Genomic DNA, 20204 nt, shown 5'->3' on the forward strand with positions numbered 1-20204 from the left:
AAGAGGGAAAAGCTGAAAGAAGACTTTACTCAACAAATATTTGCGTTAATAAATATCAATACAATAATAATTTTAGATTTTCAACCTCAAACGAGGCTGTTTGAAAATCGGTCACCAGTGACATCAGTCACTTCGGCTGCTCCTGTAGATAAACACACACATGGTTGACAATCATTTACAAAATGTGCTTCTGAATTTTTACTTTAACTCATCATGAATATAAGAAAAATTGTGCAGAATGAGTTTTTGCCAGTATTCATTTCATTCAGTATCTTTAAGACGTGATCGTCTACATTGTGTCACTGTTTTAGTGCTTTACATAGTTTAACATTTATTTGACGCTAGTCACGTGATAAAATTAAACTTTTATTTACTGTGGTGGTGGTGATAATGCTTCACATTTTAATATTTTTGATTTTGTCATGCATATTGTTTGTATTTATTTAATTGTACAATTTGTTTAGAAATGCAGTTTTTAAATTGGACAAGCCTGATTTAGAAAAAAGTTGGGACTTTGTTGAAAATGTAAATAACTTGCAAATATCACAAACCCATATTTATTCACGTTAAAAAATAAGCATATCAAATGTTGTAACGAAGAACCTATGGTTTGAATAAAAAAAATATATATAATGTTGAATTTTATGGCAGCAACATAATTCAGAAATGTTTAGACGGGGCAACAAAAGGTATTTTAGAGAGGCTGAATCTCTTTGAAGTAAAGATGGGCAGAGGTTTACCGGTCTGTGTAAATCCACATCTAAAAAGTATAGATTTTTTAATTTATTTAATAAATGCAAAATAATTTCAAATCAGTGCATTCTGTTTTGGTTTACGTTTTACACAATGTTCCGACTTTTTCAAAATTGGGATTGTACAATATCAAAGTTTTTAATGAGTGCACATACTATTGTATTTATGCGTGATGGTAATTTCTCAACATACGCCATTAATTGTTTTTGATGTAAACAAGCAACATCGTCACAACACCTTACGTTAAATTGTGTACAAATAAAGGACACTTGCGTGACAAATCTCAGTAAAAGTGTTTATTTTCATGACGGCAAAAAAAAAAAAAAACCCCATCAGAAATATTTCACACGTTAAAAAGCACACTTATATAAAAACACATTACACTTAATATATCAGAGAACGCTCATTCTCAGAAATCACAGATAAGAAAAGAGCTTCCAGTGCACAGGTCCAGCATTTTCTGATAAAAAGGCTACATATGACAGCCCCGACAGGTAATAGTTAAGCATACACATCCAAACAATGTAGAAAACACATTTATAAAATCCCTCATATTTACATGTTCACACAGATTATAGCTTATATTTAAAAACAAAGAACAGTGCATGTGAACAGGTGTACTTCAGTGCATGTTTAAGGACCGCTGCAGCTAAATCCTGCAGGTCTAGACAACTGTCATTGATGCTCTTGGAGAAAACAGTCAAAGCAGAACCATTAGTAAGCTTTTCCTCCGTGCTACCAGGGGAGGATTACATCACCGTTTTGTTGTGTAAATGGGGATGGCAGACTGGGAGAGTCATGCAGGGGAAGGACGGACTGGATGAGTCGAACCCCGTCCACTCTGGACCTTCAGGGAGTCAGCTCCGACCCCGGAACACGGATTTAAGCCCCTTCCTTTTTCATTGTCTGACTTGTTTTTCACCCAGCACCGAATCCTCCCGACTCCAGCATCCGTCTTTGATCGGAGCCCGTCGCTCCTGCGCATGCGCGATTTTAAAGGCACCATCTACAACCAGAAGGACGCGTTTGTGTCAGAAAACAAACAATATAAAAAGATAAATATGTAGACCTCCTATAAAATAATTACTCGACTTATGATATCCGACTCACACAAATTAATGAATATAATATAATAAAATAGAATAGAATAATCCTTTATGTGTCCGCCAGCGGGGAAATGCAGGTGTATCCGTCAACGCAAACAATAACAACAATAAACTAAAATGACAAAAAAAAAAAATAATAATAATATAGTTGCGAAATAATGAAGTTTTTTTTCCATATTTTTGACTGGAAAAAATACGTTCTAACGAAAAAGGTTTTAAAAATATGATTCAAAAACACAAATTGAATTTAGGTCAGTGAACGTCACACCTTGAAGTAATTTGTTTACACTTAGACATTTCTTTGTTGTGTTTCTTGTTGAATTGATCATAAAATTATCCATGTTAAAGCAAATGTTGGTTATTTATAGGAATATTTAAACATCTGTATGTCGACAATTATGGTTTTGTTGAATAGACTTAATGTTGTGATGGGTAGATTTTGCCTAACAAAACATATTAAAATAACTATATATATATATATATATATATATATATATTACACATTTTCTTTGTTAATATTTTAGTCCAGTTTAAACTTTATTCCATCTTAAAGTTTTATTCTCTTAATTAAAGGTGAACCTAATGTATAAATGAGCTCATACTCCATGTGACACCGCTCACCTGTTGCTGGTGTTGCAGCCTCGCGCCCTACAGGTGTCGCCTCGCGCCGAGCAGCACGAGCAGAGTGAAGTGCACAGCCAGACACAGGAAGCCCTTCACACGACGGCTGCTCCGAGTCACCACCTCCACCTGTCTCCGTCCTCTGTCCTCACAGACGAGGCCGTCCCCGCTCTCGCGGGCCGTCCAGCTCTTCTCCAGGTGGTCTCCGATCCTCCGCAGGCGCGAGGCGAGCAGCTGAGCCACGGAGCACGCGGAGGGTCGGCGGCGCGCGCTGCAGCTGGAGTCACCTGGCCGCAGCAGAGGCTGGTGTATCGGCAGCCAGCACATCTTCTCTGACCGAGACCCGTGCGCTCTGTCCTCCCTCTTTAAGTCCGTTTCCCCCCCCGGACTCCCACCTCTCTCCACTGTATTATTCATTACCGTGTCACGTGGTACAAAGGGTTTACATCATCTTCTCCCAAAGAGATGCAATGGTCTTGAGTCTCTCCTGTTTGGCGTCTTTTGTTTAAGCCAATACGAGGACAGGCTGTTCTCTGCTGCGCGCATGCACATTTTCGATAGGGGTCATAGTATATTCATTCAACCTTTATTTAGACAGGTAAATCCCATTGAGCCTCGAGGACTCATTTACAAGAGAGACCTGAATATAGAATATTTGTTTATATCGTAATCAAATTAAACATAGTTGCACATATGCCAACACGTCTGTTATAAAACAGGAATAATAATAATTGTTTAAAAAAACTAGCGGAACCAAAGTAGAAGTGTTCGTTATTCCTTGTCGGACTGTTTATATAGAAGGACAGACTGGTTTGTATATGCGGGTGCTAAAAAAAAAAAAAAAGCCCTCGCGTTTGTTTTTAATTGCTGTTGAATTTAGCTTTTTAAACTATATTTTCTGTGTTCACAAGTTTGTAAATTACTTTTAGTCGACAATGACATGGCGGAGAACGATCTTGCTGCGTTCAGGGAACGTTGGAAACGAGAGCTAAGTAGTAATTTAACAGGAGTCGCTTCCTCCTCCCGGGATGTTCCTGATCAGTCAGGCCGGAGAGACTTGAAAAATACAGACGAGCCTTTAAAGCCAGAGAGAGGTGAGACGGGTGTTGGAGGGAAAGCGGACTCGGAGACAGAGGATCAGCCTGAGTATGTGTCCATCGCACGCAGTCTGCTGGATGGGAGGACCAGTCCCCTGCTGGATAGGATTGAGGAGGAGAGAACCAAGAGGAAGAGGCTGTATCAGAACATGACCAATGCCTGCAGCGCATCCCTGCAGCAGCAGAGGAAGGTGAAGAAAGTGAAGGAGGAGGAGCTGGTGGATCAACTCATTCAGGATCTGGTAGGGTGCTTGTCCAGAAACGCTCAGTTCTGTTTGTGCATTGTGCTCTAACTCAGTTTCTTGCAGAATGAAGTCAACGACATTCCCTTCTTTGACATCGAGTTGCCTTACGAGTTAGCCCTGAAGATTTTCCAGTATCTCAACTGCGCTGAACTCGGCCGCTGTGCCCAGGTGAGGTTCTGGTGTAAGAACAACCAAAACTGGTTGTATGAGGGTAAGAGACCGTTATATAAGGGCTCACATTGTGCTTTTTTTAATATTGTCAACAAATCTCACTAGATAATTGTGACAGTTTGTTGTGTCTAAAAATATTATGCCAGTAATATTACCTAGGAGTGAATTTTTTTTTTTTTAATTTTCCACCCCTTTTATTTTTTACCGAAAAAGGTTTGGACCATTGCATAAAAACACTAAAAGCCCAGCAATCCTTAAAGAATGTATATTGCGTTGACACATTCAGACTAAGAGTTTATACTAAGAGTTTTATACTAAGATCATCTAATGTTGAAAAATGTCAGTTTAAGTGGTTTGTTCAATCTTTGAAAATAATGTTATTTTTCATTCAACCTTTATTTATGCAGGCTAGTCTCATTAAGCCACGAGGACTCATTTACAAGAGGGACCTGTATGCGTTATGCACAGACGCCTGCTATATCAGGGGTCTGCAATCTGCGGCTCTGGAGCCACATACGGCTCTTTGGTTCCTCTCCAACGGCTCTTTCAACCTTTGACCAAAACTAACATAAAGCTGAATTTTATTGGTTGTTATACAAACAACAAATAAGGATTAGTTTTAGCAGTTTTCCTGTCATTTCTTTTGCAAATATGTGAAAAGTGGAACTAGTACAAGGAGTAAAACATACTCACTTTAACTTTATGCTTTATTTCAATACTTAATTAATTTTTCCCCAATTAAAAAAATTACATAGGTCTATGTAGCTCATAGTTTTTATTAATTACCCCCCCCCCCCCCCACCCACACATACACACACTTTATAAGAATCTGGTCTTTTCATTTGTCTTAAATTGTAAAAATATCAATAAATGTTAAAAATAATGAGTTATTTTTAGCTTTATATGGTGGCCACAAAAGCCCCCTTCTGCAAACCTAAAATGGCCCATGGGCCACCTGTTGACAGTCACAGTTTTAGCAGGTTGTTGTGGCTCTGGACACATTGAATGTAGTGAACGAAGGCATAGAAATGGCTCTTTTGATTGTAAAGGTTGCAGACCCCTGTGCTATATAATAATACCTTATGTGATCTCACAGTATGTGTTGGAGATGACTTACATCCAGGCCAAATTTTAGCTCAGTGTCAAGTATAACATAGTCACGGTCTAGAACATTATTGCTCCACATTCAGGTGGAATTTGCAAACCAATAATAATGCCTGTATTTAATATAAAACATTTTTTTGCAGATCAGATGAGGGTAACAATAAAAGTTCAAACATAACAGCAGATCTTTTGGTTTGACACAGACATGCTTTGCTCTACTGATAAACTAATAAAGTCGAGCTTTAGTTATGCAGTCATCAAATTTAGTCTTAAGTACTTTAATTATGCTTACGTTTACTCCCCTCGTTTTGTTATGAAGCTTGTGACTTAATGTGGTGCATGTTAGCAAATTACATTTTGATTGGCAGATCTAGCAGTTGGCACACAGTGTGTTTGGCACGCTGCCAGGCTTGTTAAAATGAAAACGAGTGATGCAAGCGTCTAATGTATGCTGACTCAAACCACTGTCACATTTTTGTCCAATCTACTCCCAGGTGAGCAGGGTGTGGAGAGTCCTTGCAGAGGATGATGTTCTGTGGTTCAGGATGTGCCAGAGGGAGGGGTACTATCAGAATTTCAAGGTGTCCGACTCCCCCTGCTGGAAGAGCACCCTGCGGGACTGCAGGAACTCTGCTAAAACTGTTCGCTCCAACTGGAAGGTGGGCTTGAGTTGTGCAAATGATGTATTTCATAAGTGAAAGGAGAAAAGAGTTTATTAAAATAGCAAAAGGCTAGCTTGAAGTATTACAAAAAAAACTATCCAGAAGCTAAAAGTAGCAAAAAGCTAATCTGGAAGCTAAAAGTAGCAGAAGCTGAAAGCTTATGCTTATTTTTAATCTTAAGCTAAAAGAAGCAAAAGGTGGGCTAAAAGCTACATCTAGTAAAAGATGTGCTAAAAGTAGCTTTTAGCCAACTTTTTAATTAGCTAAAATTTAAAAGTTACATAAAAATACTAAATTACAACTAGATTCTGAAGTAGATTTCAGAATTCTAATTTTTTAAGGAATTGAGATCTCAGTGAGAACAATGTTTGTAAATAAAGATATGTATTTATGTAGTTACATATTTTCAAAAGTATAAAAACATATTGCTGTAACCGTAGTGAGTGGAAGACAATGCAGTGGTTGTCTTTTGATTTTAATACAGTTGAAAGAAAAATAATAAATGTTATTCTTTTAAAAGACAACTTAATCCAGAACCACGTCACAGTCATGTGGGTGTTGCTACTTTTCACCGGTATTTCACTCAAACGTGTCGCCTGTTTAGAATCGAGTGGGCTCCATCAGACAGCTGCAGTTTGAGCTGGGGAAGGTGTTGTGTGACGTCAGCTCCTGTGACAGCTTTGTTTTGGCTGGGTGAGTTTCAAGGACATGTTCAGATCACGTCTAACATCTTCTGTGTGTTCTTGTTTCAGCAAGTGACTGTCCACTATGATCATCTGCATTGATTTCTCTGTCACTTTAAATTAAACTTGTTCATTGATTTTGTGATTTATTACAGTGTGGCTAATTAAAATATACAATTGTGTGTGTTCTTGTCTAACCCGACACAAAAGTGACTCGCAACCTAAAATTTACTGTATTTCAAAGGCAAGTTATAGAATGATGCTAGTGTGAAAACGGCTGTGACCCCATCAGACTTCAGAAGACCCGCTGTAGTACAAGCAACAAGTTACCAGTAGCAGATTGACATTTACTGGTAGTCTTAAAAGTTGTATTCTGGAAGCGTACTTGACTCTTTTTACTACGCATCTTTAGTGTTCAGTTTCACCAAGTTTTGGCAAATTTAGGGTTCAAGTCGAGCAAAAGGATGAAGGGATTTCAGATGTGTGTGTATTTTTTGTGTGAATGCAAGCGCTATATATATATATACACAGTATTTTTATTTTTTTTCCCCCTAAATGTTCTAAGCTTCTAAAAGTTGCATAAAAGTGCAACTTTTAGAAGCAGTGAAATATTTTTTGCCATATTGGTTAAAATTAATGGCCCAATAGCCATAATTTAAGTTTTCAGTGAATGTGTTGCACACCGATACAATTTTCTTTCAAATAATGCAACTAGCTGAAGTTGGTGGAAGAAGGACACAAATTGCTGCTTAAACTAACTAAACCTGCCTTTAACCTGCTGTGCCGAGACAGTGATAAATTCTGAGGGACCCTAGGGACTCCATAGAGCGCCCCTTAAGGAGTTGTGCAGCGTCTCCTGGGAGCGACGTGAATAGATTCTCATTTAGTCCTGCCGTATCCCCATTAGTCTTCTGTATCCCACTGGAAAGCACTGTATGTTTGTATAGTTTCAAATTAGCAGGTACACAGTAACAAAATATTCCAGGCATTAAATAAGCTGCCTTACACAACATGAGTCAAATTCAGTTCTATGCACATGCAATTAACAAATTCACAATGTCAATACTTTTCCCATTATTGGTATGCATGGATCAATTCAGTTAGGCGAAAGCACTTGGCTTTGTTTGCTTAGAAGAGATCAATGATAGTTAAGAGGAGTCAAGAATGATTCAATTGGGTCCACTAAAATCTTATAAGGAAAGCAGTAAAATGTGATTTGGCGTTTAAAAGGCAACATGAGGAGCAGCCCTGTTATCTGAACACTGTCACAATCAGAAAGACCAGATTTGCTGAGGTTTGCACAAAGGCTGCGCAAAAGTTTTTTGTGCTTCAAAGTTTTTGATGAGGTACTTGGATGAGATTCAGCATCATCATCCTGTCGGTAGCTGGCATTGGGGTTATGCACCAATTAATCCTAAAGTGTGTAGTTCTGTTCTTTACTCCCTGCCAAACCCTGCACATTCACATTCGCTCTCATGCGCGCCCTGTGTCAAACATGCTGTCGCTGTGTGAAACATTGCAGCTCCGAGGCGGATACTTGCTCAGACATGATTGTATCTGTGGAGGCGGCAGATTGCCTCCTGCAGTGAGAGCTAATCAACTGGGGTAAAGAACTAAAGAGAGGGACGGGTGTGGAGTTCAGAACTGAGGTCTTTTTCAGTGAGAAGGAGAAAAACAAAGCAACAAAAGGCTTTGTTTTTTGACATTTCAATCATCACAGAATCAAACGTGTTGAGTGTAGTGTTTGTCTCAAGTGTAAGAAAGTTGCTAACATTTTATAAATGAACTGTCCAGTAGGCTGGTTCTACAGTTGAGCTCAGAAGTTTGCATCACCCTGGACAGGTCGCAAGTCCATCAGTCATCCAGTACAATACAGGGTAAATCTAAAATCTTTGAGTTGATAATCTGCATGGGAGCTCTCTGACAAGAAACATGTCCAGGTTATTAAACAACAAAACCAGAAAAAACAAGCTCATTATAAATAATAAATGTTTACAAATGGTCCAGAGCTCCAATTTTCATTTTAAAAATGTACGTTAAATCGTAAAGCTGCTGCTAAGACGGGTACAATGCAGGCAAGAAATTAATGTGCACGGCCAAAAATACACTTTTGCAAGCTGTGCACATGGAAATAAGTTGTGATTTTCAAAAAGTGGCTGTGCAAAACGCGACCGCAACTAGGCCCGTCACAATAATAACTTGCTGGTCGATTAATTGTCTCAGAAATTATCGTGATAAACGATAATATTGTTTGAAATTTGACAGAAATTAGTAATTATTGTCAAGTTTAAGAAGAAATGTTGGTTAATTTGTTTTGTGTGTAGTACCTTTATTTGACTACTGGATGGCAGTATAAGACTGTTTGAACTGAAGGATGGATAGTGAAGGAGCAAGCAGTGTGTCTTTAAGAAAAATGGGAGGAAGGCCTCTTGACGTGACGTGGGCTGTGTCGTTCCTCATTTTTGGTTCTCAAAATGACGGACGCTCTGTGTGGTTTGTTTTTCACACAAAGCTTTTAATAAAAAATAAAATCAGTAAACAAGTTCTCAGCTTTTTGCAGAGAAAAGCAACTTTTTTCATGAAGGCACGGGTTTGAACCGTGAATTTTGGAGCTTTGACAAGACGGAGGTTTTTTCCCCGAAGTCGGCCTGTTCGCTTAGCTCATAACTTAGAATCTCAGCTTAGCTGCTTTTAAACGATCTAAAAACGTGACTTTAGATCATTAAAACATATTGTAAAGAGAAAAGGAGGGGTCAGTGAAGAGCACCGGAGTCAAGCCTTTTCTCAACCAGTGTCTTCGGTAGAAAGAGAGAGACGTGAAGAACCGATAAAACCGATAAATGAAAATTAAGTCGATAATTTTAATTTGTCATGCAATTAATTGTTTTATTTTTTATTGCGACAGGCCTAATTGCAACACTCACTGGTCACTTGGTTGCAAACACACGGATCTGTTTTCATTAAAAGAGCAGGTTTATTTTAAAGCTTAAAATTCACAAGACGTGAAAGTGCATTAGAGCTTTTCCATCTCTGAACAGATGTTAATATTTACTTGAGTGAAAAAAAGATTGCACATAAACTCTAGTCCTTAGTCCATTAAAGTTCTAGGGATTCGATAAAGCTTACATTGAAATCAGTTGATAAGCAGTGAGGTCCGATAGTTTGAAGTGCATTGTTTGACATTTTTCGCCCAAACAACACCACCGTAATCCTCAAAAGATCATGTTACAACGATAATAGAAAACGGCGTAAGTCAGAGGAAAGTGAGAGAACGGAAATGACTCATCTGTGAGAAGAAAACTTTTTAGTTTGGGGTAAAACAAAACAAAACGACTTCTTCTATTGTTTGTGTTTAAAGGTACACGTCGGGTGATGTGAGGCTTTGGGACACGCTGCATTGGGACTCGTCAGCCTCTTACCTCAAAACTAACAGTCTGTCAGCTAACACCAGCCCCAGACCACATGTTAGTCATGTCCAGGTCAACAACACGGTGGCTGCTGCTGCGTATGAAGATGGTAAGAAATCACAATTACAGTATTAGATGTTGGGAAAAAAAATACTATAGCTACAGTTGAATTTTGATGGTTTTTCATTTCTAGCTACAGGTTTTGGGAACAGTATGGTTAAAGGTAATACTGACAGGGCAAAGTAAAATATTCGTACTGATAGTTACTAATAGTACCAATAGTTTAACAATTAAGATTCTTGATTTTTTTGGGGGGAACCCTTCTAGTTTGATGCCATTTATGTATTCTACTATTCCTGTTATTTGGTGTAGCATGTTGGTGCCCAATCCAGGTCTTCTAAGGGTTGCTTTCCTGCATGTTCCCCTGCATTGTTGCCCTTTTGACACACACAGGCTAAGACATGCTGAAGAGCAAGGAAACAACTAAAACATGCAGTACAGTACTGTATGAATGGGTACACGAGGGCACAGATTGTAGTGTAAAGCACTTTGAGTATCTTGATAAGATAGAAAGGTGCTATACAAGTACAGTCCATTTACCATTTAATAAAAAGTTGTGTTTGGGTGTAGGTTGCATAGACCTGTGGAGCACAGAGACAGGTGGGGCACCCATCCATCACTACCAGAGGCCAGGGAGAGTCCAGGCTTTGGCTCTGAGTCCAGACTGTCCTGTCCTGGTGTCCGCCAGCGGATCAGACATTCGGCTCGACAGTGCCAACGACTGCGGCTACTGGAAGACCGTCTGCCAGACTCAACTACCCAAAACTGTGAGTGAGACACTTTGTGTCTTCATTTGTATGGAACGCCTCACTACCAGGGAATTACTGTAATATAGTGAACGTTGTGTTTTGCCCCTCAGTTTTATGTCATTGTAAATGTAAATAGCTTGATTTTTGACCAAACTTTTCAACAAAAGCAAAATCTAAATAAGATACAATAAAGTACTGTATATGCAATAATATGCTAATTGTATTTTAAGCATTTTTATACTTTTTATATCATTCCAGTGAAATGTTCATGAACAAGATGCATGTGCTGCTCAAGTTCTGATGAGTAAATTAATTAGCATTATTAATGTTTCTTACTTGGCAGGTCGAGAGCCTTATTTTGGTTCCAGACAGAGCAGATCAGTCACCACTGGTGGTTCTAGCAGCAGGAGAAGACGTCTGTTTGTTGAACCCTCGAGAGGAGCAGCCACAGACGCTCCACTCCGTTTACGGTCATCCCGTTACCTGCCTGGACGCCTCCAACTCTCTTGCTGCTTTCGGGGTGAAGCGCACAGGCTGGGCCATGCATGATGGAGGCAACAAGGTGAGCTCAGTTTTTGTTAAACGTTAATTTTCTGTTTTTCAAATTGCAAATACTATCTTATATTTACAAAAAAAACCAGCAGTGATCATCACTAACTGGACCCAGAATTGCCTGTGCAGAACTTAAACCTGTTGCTTTAATGCAAGACATGCAATTGTGCAGTTTAGCTGTTTTAATTAGTTTTGCTTGAGGTAGTTTATTGTTTTATGCATTTGCATAAAGAAAACACTCGTAAGAGTGAACGTATTTATTAAGGATGCACGATATTATCAACATGGCATCGGTATCGGCCGATATTAGCGATAAAGTTAAATATCGACCATCGACCATTCCATCAAAATAACTCACCGATATATAAGGCGTTGTTTTTGTATGACAACTCGATGACAAGGATGCCTGCAATGCCAGCTAGGCCTGTCGCGATAAACAATAAATCAATTAATCGCACGATAAATGAAAATTATCGACCTCGTTTTCATTTATCAGATTTATTGTTTCTTCGTGTCTCTCTTTCTACTGGACACTGGATGACAAAAGGCTCAACTCCGCTGCTCTTCACTGACCCCTCCCTTTCTCTTTTCTTTTTAGAATCCATTTTAACCGTCCAAAATGCATTTTTGGATTGTTAAAAGCGGTTACACTGAGAAGCTAAGCTAACAGGCCGACTTTGGGGGGAAAAAAAACCCTCTGTTTTGTTGAAGTTCCAAAATTCATAGTTGAAACCTGTGCCTTAGTCTAAAAAAAGTTGTTTTTCTCTGCAAAAAGAAGTTGTTTACTGATTTTATTTATTTTTTATTAAAAGCTTTGTGTGAAAAATGCTTTTCTAAAGAGCTCAAAACAAACCGAGCATCCGCCATTTTGAAAACCAATAAACGAGAACAAAAGACAGCCCGTGTCACGTCAAGGTGCCTCCCTCCCATTTTTCTTAAAGAGACACGCTGCTCGCTCCCTCACTATCATGAATCCTTCAGTTCAAACAGTCTTATACTGCCATTCCGTGGTCAAAAAAAGGTACTACGCAGAAATTAACCTACATTTCTTCTTAAATTTGACAATAATTACTAATGTCAAATTTCAAACAATGTTATCGTTTATCGCAATAATTTCTGAGACAATTAATTGCCCAGCAAAATTGTTATCGTGACAGGCCTAGCACCAGCACAATTATGACATCACGCACGCCTACCTGATCTGATCATGGCGGGAGAGGAAGAAGTGAAAATGTTGGCGATGTGGACGTTTTTTAAAGTGTCTGAAACAGATACCATATATACAGTAATAGACAGTATATTTATTAATGCTCTACTACTTATGCACTTTTCACTTAAAAAAAAACTCCACTTTATTTATAAGATTTTCAAGTAAATTTATATCAAAAAGCACAAAGACAAAACAAAAAAAAAGCAAAAAAGACAAGCAAATAAAATATAAAGTGAAGATAAGATAACCAATAAATGCATAAATAAATGAAAAAGATTGGGCAAAGTTCACAATTGTATTACCTCCTCAACTGTCCATCTTATCAAGAAGACACTTAAGTAATGTGGTTGAATAAAAAGGAGCATCATTGGTCTTTTATATATTCCAACACTGGATTCCATATCCTAGAGAACTTAAAGAATGTTACCAGAAGTTCATATCTCAGTCTTTCCACATGCAGAATACTTATGAGTTCAGTCAGCCAGGTCTCACATTTGGGGGCTAAATCAGACTTCCACAGTTTCAGAATACACTTTTTTGCAATCGTCATACAAAAAGTTAGAACAATACGCATGTTACAGTCTGGGCTTTTGTTGGGAGTATCCCAGCAGAGCAGGATCAGGTGTGACAGTGATGTTAAAGACAGATGACAACCGTTGAAAGATAAGAGACCAAAAATTATGTACATTTGGACAAAACCACCAAAGGTGAGCTAGAGTACCTTCTGCTGCCCGGCATCTGTTACAAAGTGAAGAAAGATTAGGAGAAACTGTGTTTAATTTAGCTTTAGCATAATGTAATCTGTGAACTACCTTATACTGAATCATTTGAAGCCTGGCATTAATTGAACAAGACTTGATGTTCATTAATATTTCATCCCATGTTTCATCCTCGATCTCAATAGCAAGCTCACCTTCCCAGGCTTTTTTTATTTTACTCGTAGAAGAATCTAAAGTACTTGAGAAAAAGCGAAACAGCTCAGAGATCAAATGTTTTGGTTCAGGGTGGCCTAGGAGGGATTTTAACAATATATTATTCTCAGATGGGAATTTATACGACTTTGTAGTCTGTTGGACATAATGTCTCAGTTGTAAATACATAAAAAACTGAGATTTTAAAATAGAAAATTTGAATTGCAATTGTTCAAAGGAGCCCAAATGCTCGTCAACATAAAGATCCTCTAAACGGACAATCCCCATACAGCTGCACTCTCTAAAGGCAGAATCTGTAGGAGATGGGGAAAAAGTCATTGTTCTGCCAAATTGGAACATGAGCCGAAATGTGTGGGAGCGCGCAATGTTTTCTAATTTGATTCCAGATCTTCTTGGTATTTAACAAAGTAAAATGATCCTTCCTATAGACCGCAGGAGGCCTTTGGGATGAAAACAGGAGCGCAGGAAAGAGAAGTCTTGTGAGTTAGGCTTTTTTCAATGGTTAGCCAAGAAGGTGGGATAAACCTCTCCCCCCTTCTCAAAGCCATATTGCCAGTACACCATGACTCTGACGTTGGCGGCCCAGTAGTAGTGCAAAAAACAAGGCAAATGCACTTGTCACTTGTGAACAGGTCGAGTTTAGATTTGTGAAAATTTACAAATTTGCACTGTTCGAGTGTTGTCGTTGTGTTAGAGAGTAAATGTCATGAATAAATTTGACATTAAACATAATCCAAGTTGAAGTGTTGCATCATTTTCAGCTCCCTTTTTGGCATCTGCATTTGGTAGCAGGCCATATTGACAAAGACTATGCAGAATAATCTAGTGTTTTAATTCCACAGCAGAGAAAGCTATACAGTCTCTGTACGTAGGTCTAGGAAAAATAAAATCTGTACTGGTACTGGTTATCCGCCAAATACGTTTTAACATATTGGCATATCGGATATCGGCTGAAAATCCAAATATCGTGCATCCCTAGTATTTATGCTGTTTTTGTAAAATGATAACTGGAGCGGTAAAATAAACTTCCTGCAATAACTTATTGTAACATTGGCAGTCATACACGTCAGCGCCCTTTAAATGAGCTTTACTATGATAAATGTTACCGTGTTTAATGTTTATTTGTTACAAGGTCCTGTAAATTCACGCAGGCCTTTTCTCAGAAGACCTTCTCTGTTTACTGGGTCCAGCTGTGTTTTTTGGTGTCATATCTGTAGTGCACGCAGTAATTCACATCTTGGTCACCATTATCTTCTTGATTACAAACAACACTTCATTATACATATTAACGTACAGTTCAGTGTTTGTTCGTTAATGGAAGTGATGGAACCGTGTCAAGGTTTTGTCGGGGATAAACACGAATGTTGGCAACAATCTGGCACAACCTGCGCGTCAGGATTTTAGACGTAGTGTCAAAAAACGGCACTGTTTTACCTCACTAATTGAAAATCGGTTTCCATTAGAGTTAACAAGGTCACTTGTGCTCGCAGAAGGTGCGTAATGGAAAAACGAGCTGTTCATCGAGGTAAATAATTTGGTTTTGGTAAAAGGAAAGATGCTTGTTGTTCTGTTCAAATACAGTTCAGCGAGGGGCGAAAACCAGTTAGGACACAAGTTTTGGCGTTGGCCATTGTATATTTAATGAAACACTCATCTACCCTGACCTAATAAATGAATTAAACTTACTGTGAAACAATACGTCCTGCTTTTGAAATGCAGCCCACGTTGCAAAAAATAATCAGGACTTCATATAAAATAAGAATTCATCAATGTTTGTTCACCGGTGTGAAGTGGGTCTCACGATGGTGTGATCACTATTATGTAGTGTCCCTTTAGATCTGAAAGCCATAAACCTGTCGGGGATTTATTTCTAGTCTAGCGATCTTAAACTGCAGTAATCCGTCCCCCGGTGCGGCTCCTAATTACTACAACATTTAAGTTGACTCTTCTTGGGCGTAGTTTCTGAACCAGCTTCTGTTTGTTTCTAATAATACTGTGTTTCTAAGGAGCCCGAGCTGCTAACTGACTCTTAAACCTTTACTTAGAACACGGAGTCTTGAGACAACCTGCTCTGATCGTGTCGAGAGGTTTCTCCTCTTGGGTCATTACACTGTCGAGATTACTTCACCCCTTTTTTCAGTGTTGAGGATTTAAAAAGTAAGCAGCATCAAAACATAAACACATTTAAAGATTACTGCCGGTACTTTTTTATTTTGCAGGGTTTTCTACTGAAACAAAGCACCACGATGAAGAGGCAGACTGACTCATTGGTCAGCTAATACATGAAGACATTTTATTTTACAATTTTTAAAAAAATTGTGCCAACTACACTTGGTTATAGAGATACAGTGATAAGATTTCTAAGGCCAATACTTAAAAATCAGGGCAGCCTATGGCCGATATGCCACACCAACTTTTTAAAATGTTTGTAAATATGTATTTTTAATTTCATAATACACTGCTTGGCCAAAAAAAAGTCGCCACCAAAAAAAAAAAAAAAAAGGTCACACACTAATATTTCGTTGGACCGCCTTTAGCTTTGATTACATCATGCATTCGCTGTGGCTTTGTTTCGATAAACTTCTGCAATGTCACAAGATCTATTTCCATCCAGTGTTGCATTAATTTTTCACCAAGATCTTGCATTGATGACTTGGCACTAGTCATGATGGGTGCATCACTTCACCTGCCTCTCTTCTTACCCTGATGCACCCATCACTCTGGAACAGGGTCAATCTGGACTCAGACCACATGACCTTCTTCCATTGCTCCACAGTCCAATCTTTATGCTCCCTAGCAAATTGAAGCCTTTTTTTTCCCAGTTAGCTTCACTGATTAGTGGTTTTCGTAAGGCTGCACGACTGTTCAGTTCCAATTCCTCGAGTTCACTTCACATTGTGCATGTGGAAATGCTCTTACTTTCACTATTAAACATAGTCCTGAGTGCTACTGTTGTTTTTCTTCCGTTTGATTTCACCAAATATTTAAGTGATCCCCGATCACGATCATTCAGGATTTTTTTCCGGCCACATTTCTTCCTCGAAGACGATGGGTCCCCACTATCCTTCCAGTTTTTAATAATGTGTTGGACAGTTCTTAACCCAATTTTAGTAGTTTCTACAATCTCCTTAAATGTTTTCTCTGCTTGATGCCAATGATTTGACCCTTCTCAAACAGACTGACATCTTTTCCACGACCACACGATGCGTCTTTCAACGTGGTTGTTTAAGAAATGAGAAGCAACTCATTGCACCAGTTGGGGTTAAATAACTTGTTGCAGCTGAAAGAGAATCATTCATACAGTAATTATCCAATTGGAGGCTCAAACCTGTTTGCTTAGTTAAATCCAGGTGGTCACTTTTTTTTTTTTTTTGGCCAGGCAGTGTATAACAATAATCGTTTGTCTTTAAATGTAAAACTTTAAAACAATTTAACGAGCCACTGCAAAATGATCAGTTTTTATTATTTTACTATGTGTTTAAGTAAAACAAACATTTTTTGTTTTCTTCTTGAGCTTACTGACATTTCTTCCATATTTCAAATACATTTTATCAGAACATTTTTTGTGTGCAAACCATGACAAATGGCCAGAATACTAGACAAGTTTTTCAATTTTTTGACATCGCAATACTAATATTTTAACTTTGGAAGAGCTCAGAAATCAAAATTTGGTGGAAAATCCTTTATTTTTAATCACTGTTTTTATGCTTCTCTGCACACTCTCCACCAGTCATACACGTTGCTGTTGGGTGACGTTTTGCCTCTTGGCACAAAAATTTAATCAGCTCAGCTACGTTTGACTTATGACCATCCATCTTTCTGTTGATCAGATTCCAGAAGTTTTCAATCTTCAGGTCTGGAGACTGGACTGAGGTGACATAACCACAAGCAGGGTGCTTAGTTTAACAAAGATAATTAAGCTAAATTAAATTAAATTAAATTAAAATCCTTTAATGTAATGTGGACAACCTGGGCTGGTGCCATGGTCTTTCATCCGCACTCGTGCCTTACTGTGTCCCTCAGCCAGTAGAGCCAAAACACACAAAGATGTGGTTCAGGTGAGGGTGCACATCGGCTTGGTTGGTAGAGCTGTTGCCTCTCAGTGATAAGGTCGCCGGATCGGATCCCGGCCAAGGACCTTTCTGGGTGGAGTTCACGTGTTCTCTCTGTGCTGCGTGGGTTTTCTCCGGGTACTCCGGTTTCCTCCCACAGACCAAAAGCATGCGTTAGGCTGATTGGTAACTAAAATTGTCCCTAGGTGTGTGAGAGAGAATGGTTGTTTGTCTCTGTGTGTCCCTGTGATGGACTGGAGACCTGTCCAGGGTGTCCCCCACCTCTCGCACAGTGACTGCTGAATATAGGCACCAGTGACCGCCGTGACCCGAAAAGGAAGAAGTGGGTAAAGATGATGGCTGGATGGATGGATGGATGGATGGATGGATGGATGGATGGCTGGCTGGCTGGATGGATGTTTCAGGTGATCACCTAATCAGTAGAATAAGGTGTGCTCGTGTTGGAATTTGACAGGATCTGGAATGAAATAGCCTTCTTACATGAAATATGCTGATAAAAAAATTTAAGCAGTATCATAACTTGTTCCACAAATGTATATTTAACAACACTTACAAGAGTTTGTACTCGAAAAGTATTATATAGAAAAGCATCCTCACTTATAAAAAAAACTAAACTGTGGGTATGGAGAGCTAGTTGTAGCAGCTGCTGCTTCTTCGTCTTCTTGATTGGTAATTGATTAAGTATGTACAGATGGTTGTCAATTTTTATAAAGTATAATATATCAGCTGATTAAAACAGCCAAAGTATTTGTCTATCTTAGAATATACAAAGCTGATTTAAAAAGGTCCATCTTCAAGCATCAGTGTTTTTATTTTGACAATATTCACTTTTGTGACCCCAAAGGAGGTTGAATAGAAATATAGGTTACGTCTTAAAGGTACTATGTTATATTTACAAGCAAAATGCCAAGAAGTTATTTTTATTTTCTGGAGACTTATATACAGTATATAGGCCCTACATATGTTCAGGTATTTTACAAAAGCAAAAACTGATTTTTTTTTTTTTTAAAGCAAGTACTGTAATAAATTCTTTAACATTACTGAGAAGGAAACAGCCCCATCTAAAGGTGTCTGTGTCAAACATCAGTTTTGTTTCAGTCAGCTCCACCCATTACCAAGTAAATGAAACTGAAATATTTAAAATGACTTGGGATCTTTATGGAACAACACACAGGAAGAGCTCTGTGAGTCAATATATTGTATTTTGTGCATTTTATGATACGAAAAAATAAGAAGGAGGAAATGGCCGAGAAAAGTGATCTCTTTGCAAGTTTTTTGAGCTGTTATGTTTGTTCAGAGACTTTCATAGATCCTGTGTCTCTGAGCTGCAACCACAGCTTCTGTTCAAGCTGCCTACAGAAGTTCTGGACACAAACTCAAAACAAGAACTGTCCTATCTGTAAAAGAAGATCTTCGAAGGAAAGTTATTCTGTTAACTTTACCCTCAAAGAACTGGCCTATTCATTTGCTGAGAGGCAAAGCAACCGTTCAGCTGAGATAAAAGAAGAAAGTAAAGACACGAAGACGATGGAGTGTGAAAGACACTCAGACGTTGCTTTTTGGTTCTGTAGAGACGAGCAGAGATCTGTGTGTCCTGTCTGCGAGTTTTCTCTCCACCAGAACCACAAAGTGGTTCCTGTAGAACAAGCAGTCAGTGAGCTGAAGGAGCAGCTGAGATCTGACTTAAAGTCTCTGCAGGACAAGAGGAACAAACACCGACATGTGGAGAAAACATACAACGATGTGATCCAACACTCCAAGAAGCAGCTGCTGTCCACAGAGACACAGATCAGAGCAGAGTTCAACAAGCTCCACCAGCTCCTGAGAGAAGAAGAGGAGTCCAGACTGGCAGCTCTGAGGGAGGAAGAGGAGCAGAAGGGGAAGACTATGAGCAGAGAGATGAAGAGGATTCAGGAGCACATCTCCTCTCTGTCAGACAGTATCTCTGCTGTTGAAGAAGACCTGCAGAAAGACAACGTGTCCTTCCTCAGCACTTATAAAGACACTCAGACCAGAGGCAGAACCCAGAGCTCACTGTCAGATCCACAGCTGGTCTCAGGAGTCCTGATAGATGTGGCCCAACACCTGGGCAACCTGTCCTTCAGAGTCTGGGACAAGATGAAGTACAAGGTCCACTTCAGTCCTGTCATTCTGGACCCAAACACTGCATGTGGCTGGCTCTACCTGTCTGATGATCTGACCAGTGTGAGATGTGGAGACACAGAACAGAAGTTTCCAAACAATCCAGAGAGAAACATTAGTGGTGCCACTGTGTTTGGTTCTGAGGGCTTCAGCTCAGGGAACCACTACTGGGAGGTGGAGGTGGGAGATCATCCTGACTGGAATGTTGGTTTGGTTAAAGAGTCAGTCGACAGGAATGGAGAGATATTTGTTTCACCAGAATATGGAGTCTGGTGTTTATTGCATAAAGATGGAAAATACACTAATGGTGTTGGTAAAAATGTCCCATTGAAGAGACTCCAGAGAATCATGGTCCAGCTGGACTATGACAGGGGGGAGGTGTCCTTCTACGACTCTGAAGACATGAGTCACATCTTCACTCACAAAGACACTTTCACTGAGAAACTCTTCCCTTATTTTAGTGTTGGAGAAGCTGGAAATGCCAAAACCTCAGAAATCAACATTGTCAAACTGAGATGGTGGTGGGGTCAAAGTGAATAATCTGGATAACGGGTGGAAACGGTTTTATTGTAGTTCTTGTTTTTCCTTCTGTGAAAGTTAGTTTTGCCTTTTACAATGCAAGCAAAAACCGAAATCC

General features: G+C 39.1%; 1 protein-coding gene and 1 pseudogene across 1 annotated transcript in view; both read left to right on the plus strand.

Annotated features, from left to right (window-relative positions):
• Positions 1-3420: 3420 nt before the first annotated feature.
• The window catches only part of fbxw8 (F-box and WD repeat domain containing 8), a 39596-nt gene continuing 22812 nt past the window's right edge, over positions 3421-20204 (plus strand). Inside the window, exons 1-7 of the mRNA XM_037680220.1 lie at positions 3421-3819; positions 3886-3990; positions 5592-5756; positions 6364-6452; positions 9801-9958; positions 10480-10676; positions 11002-11220. Of these exons, the coding sequence (XP_037536148.1) occupies positions 3421-3819; positions 3886-3990; positions 5592-5756; positions 6364-6452; positions 9801-9958; positions 10480-10676; positions 11002-11220 (1332 nt within the window). The remainder of the gene's footprint in view (positions 3820-3885; positions 3991-5591; positions 5757-6363; positions 6453-9800; positions 9959-10479; positions 10677-11001; positions 11221-20204) is intronic.
• Positions 18668-20103, plus strand: LOC119413189 (annotated as a pseudogene).

The sequence above is a fragment of the Nematolebias whitei genome, chromosome 8 (genome assembly GCF_014905685.2).
Source record: "Nematolebias whitei isolate Nwh7 chromosome 8, NemWhi1, whole genome shotgun sequence".
NCBI classification, from domain to species: Eukaryota; Metazoa; Chordata; class Actinopteri; order Cyprinodontiformes; family Rivulidae; genus Nematolebias; species Nematolebias whitei.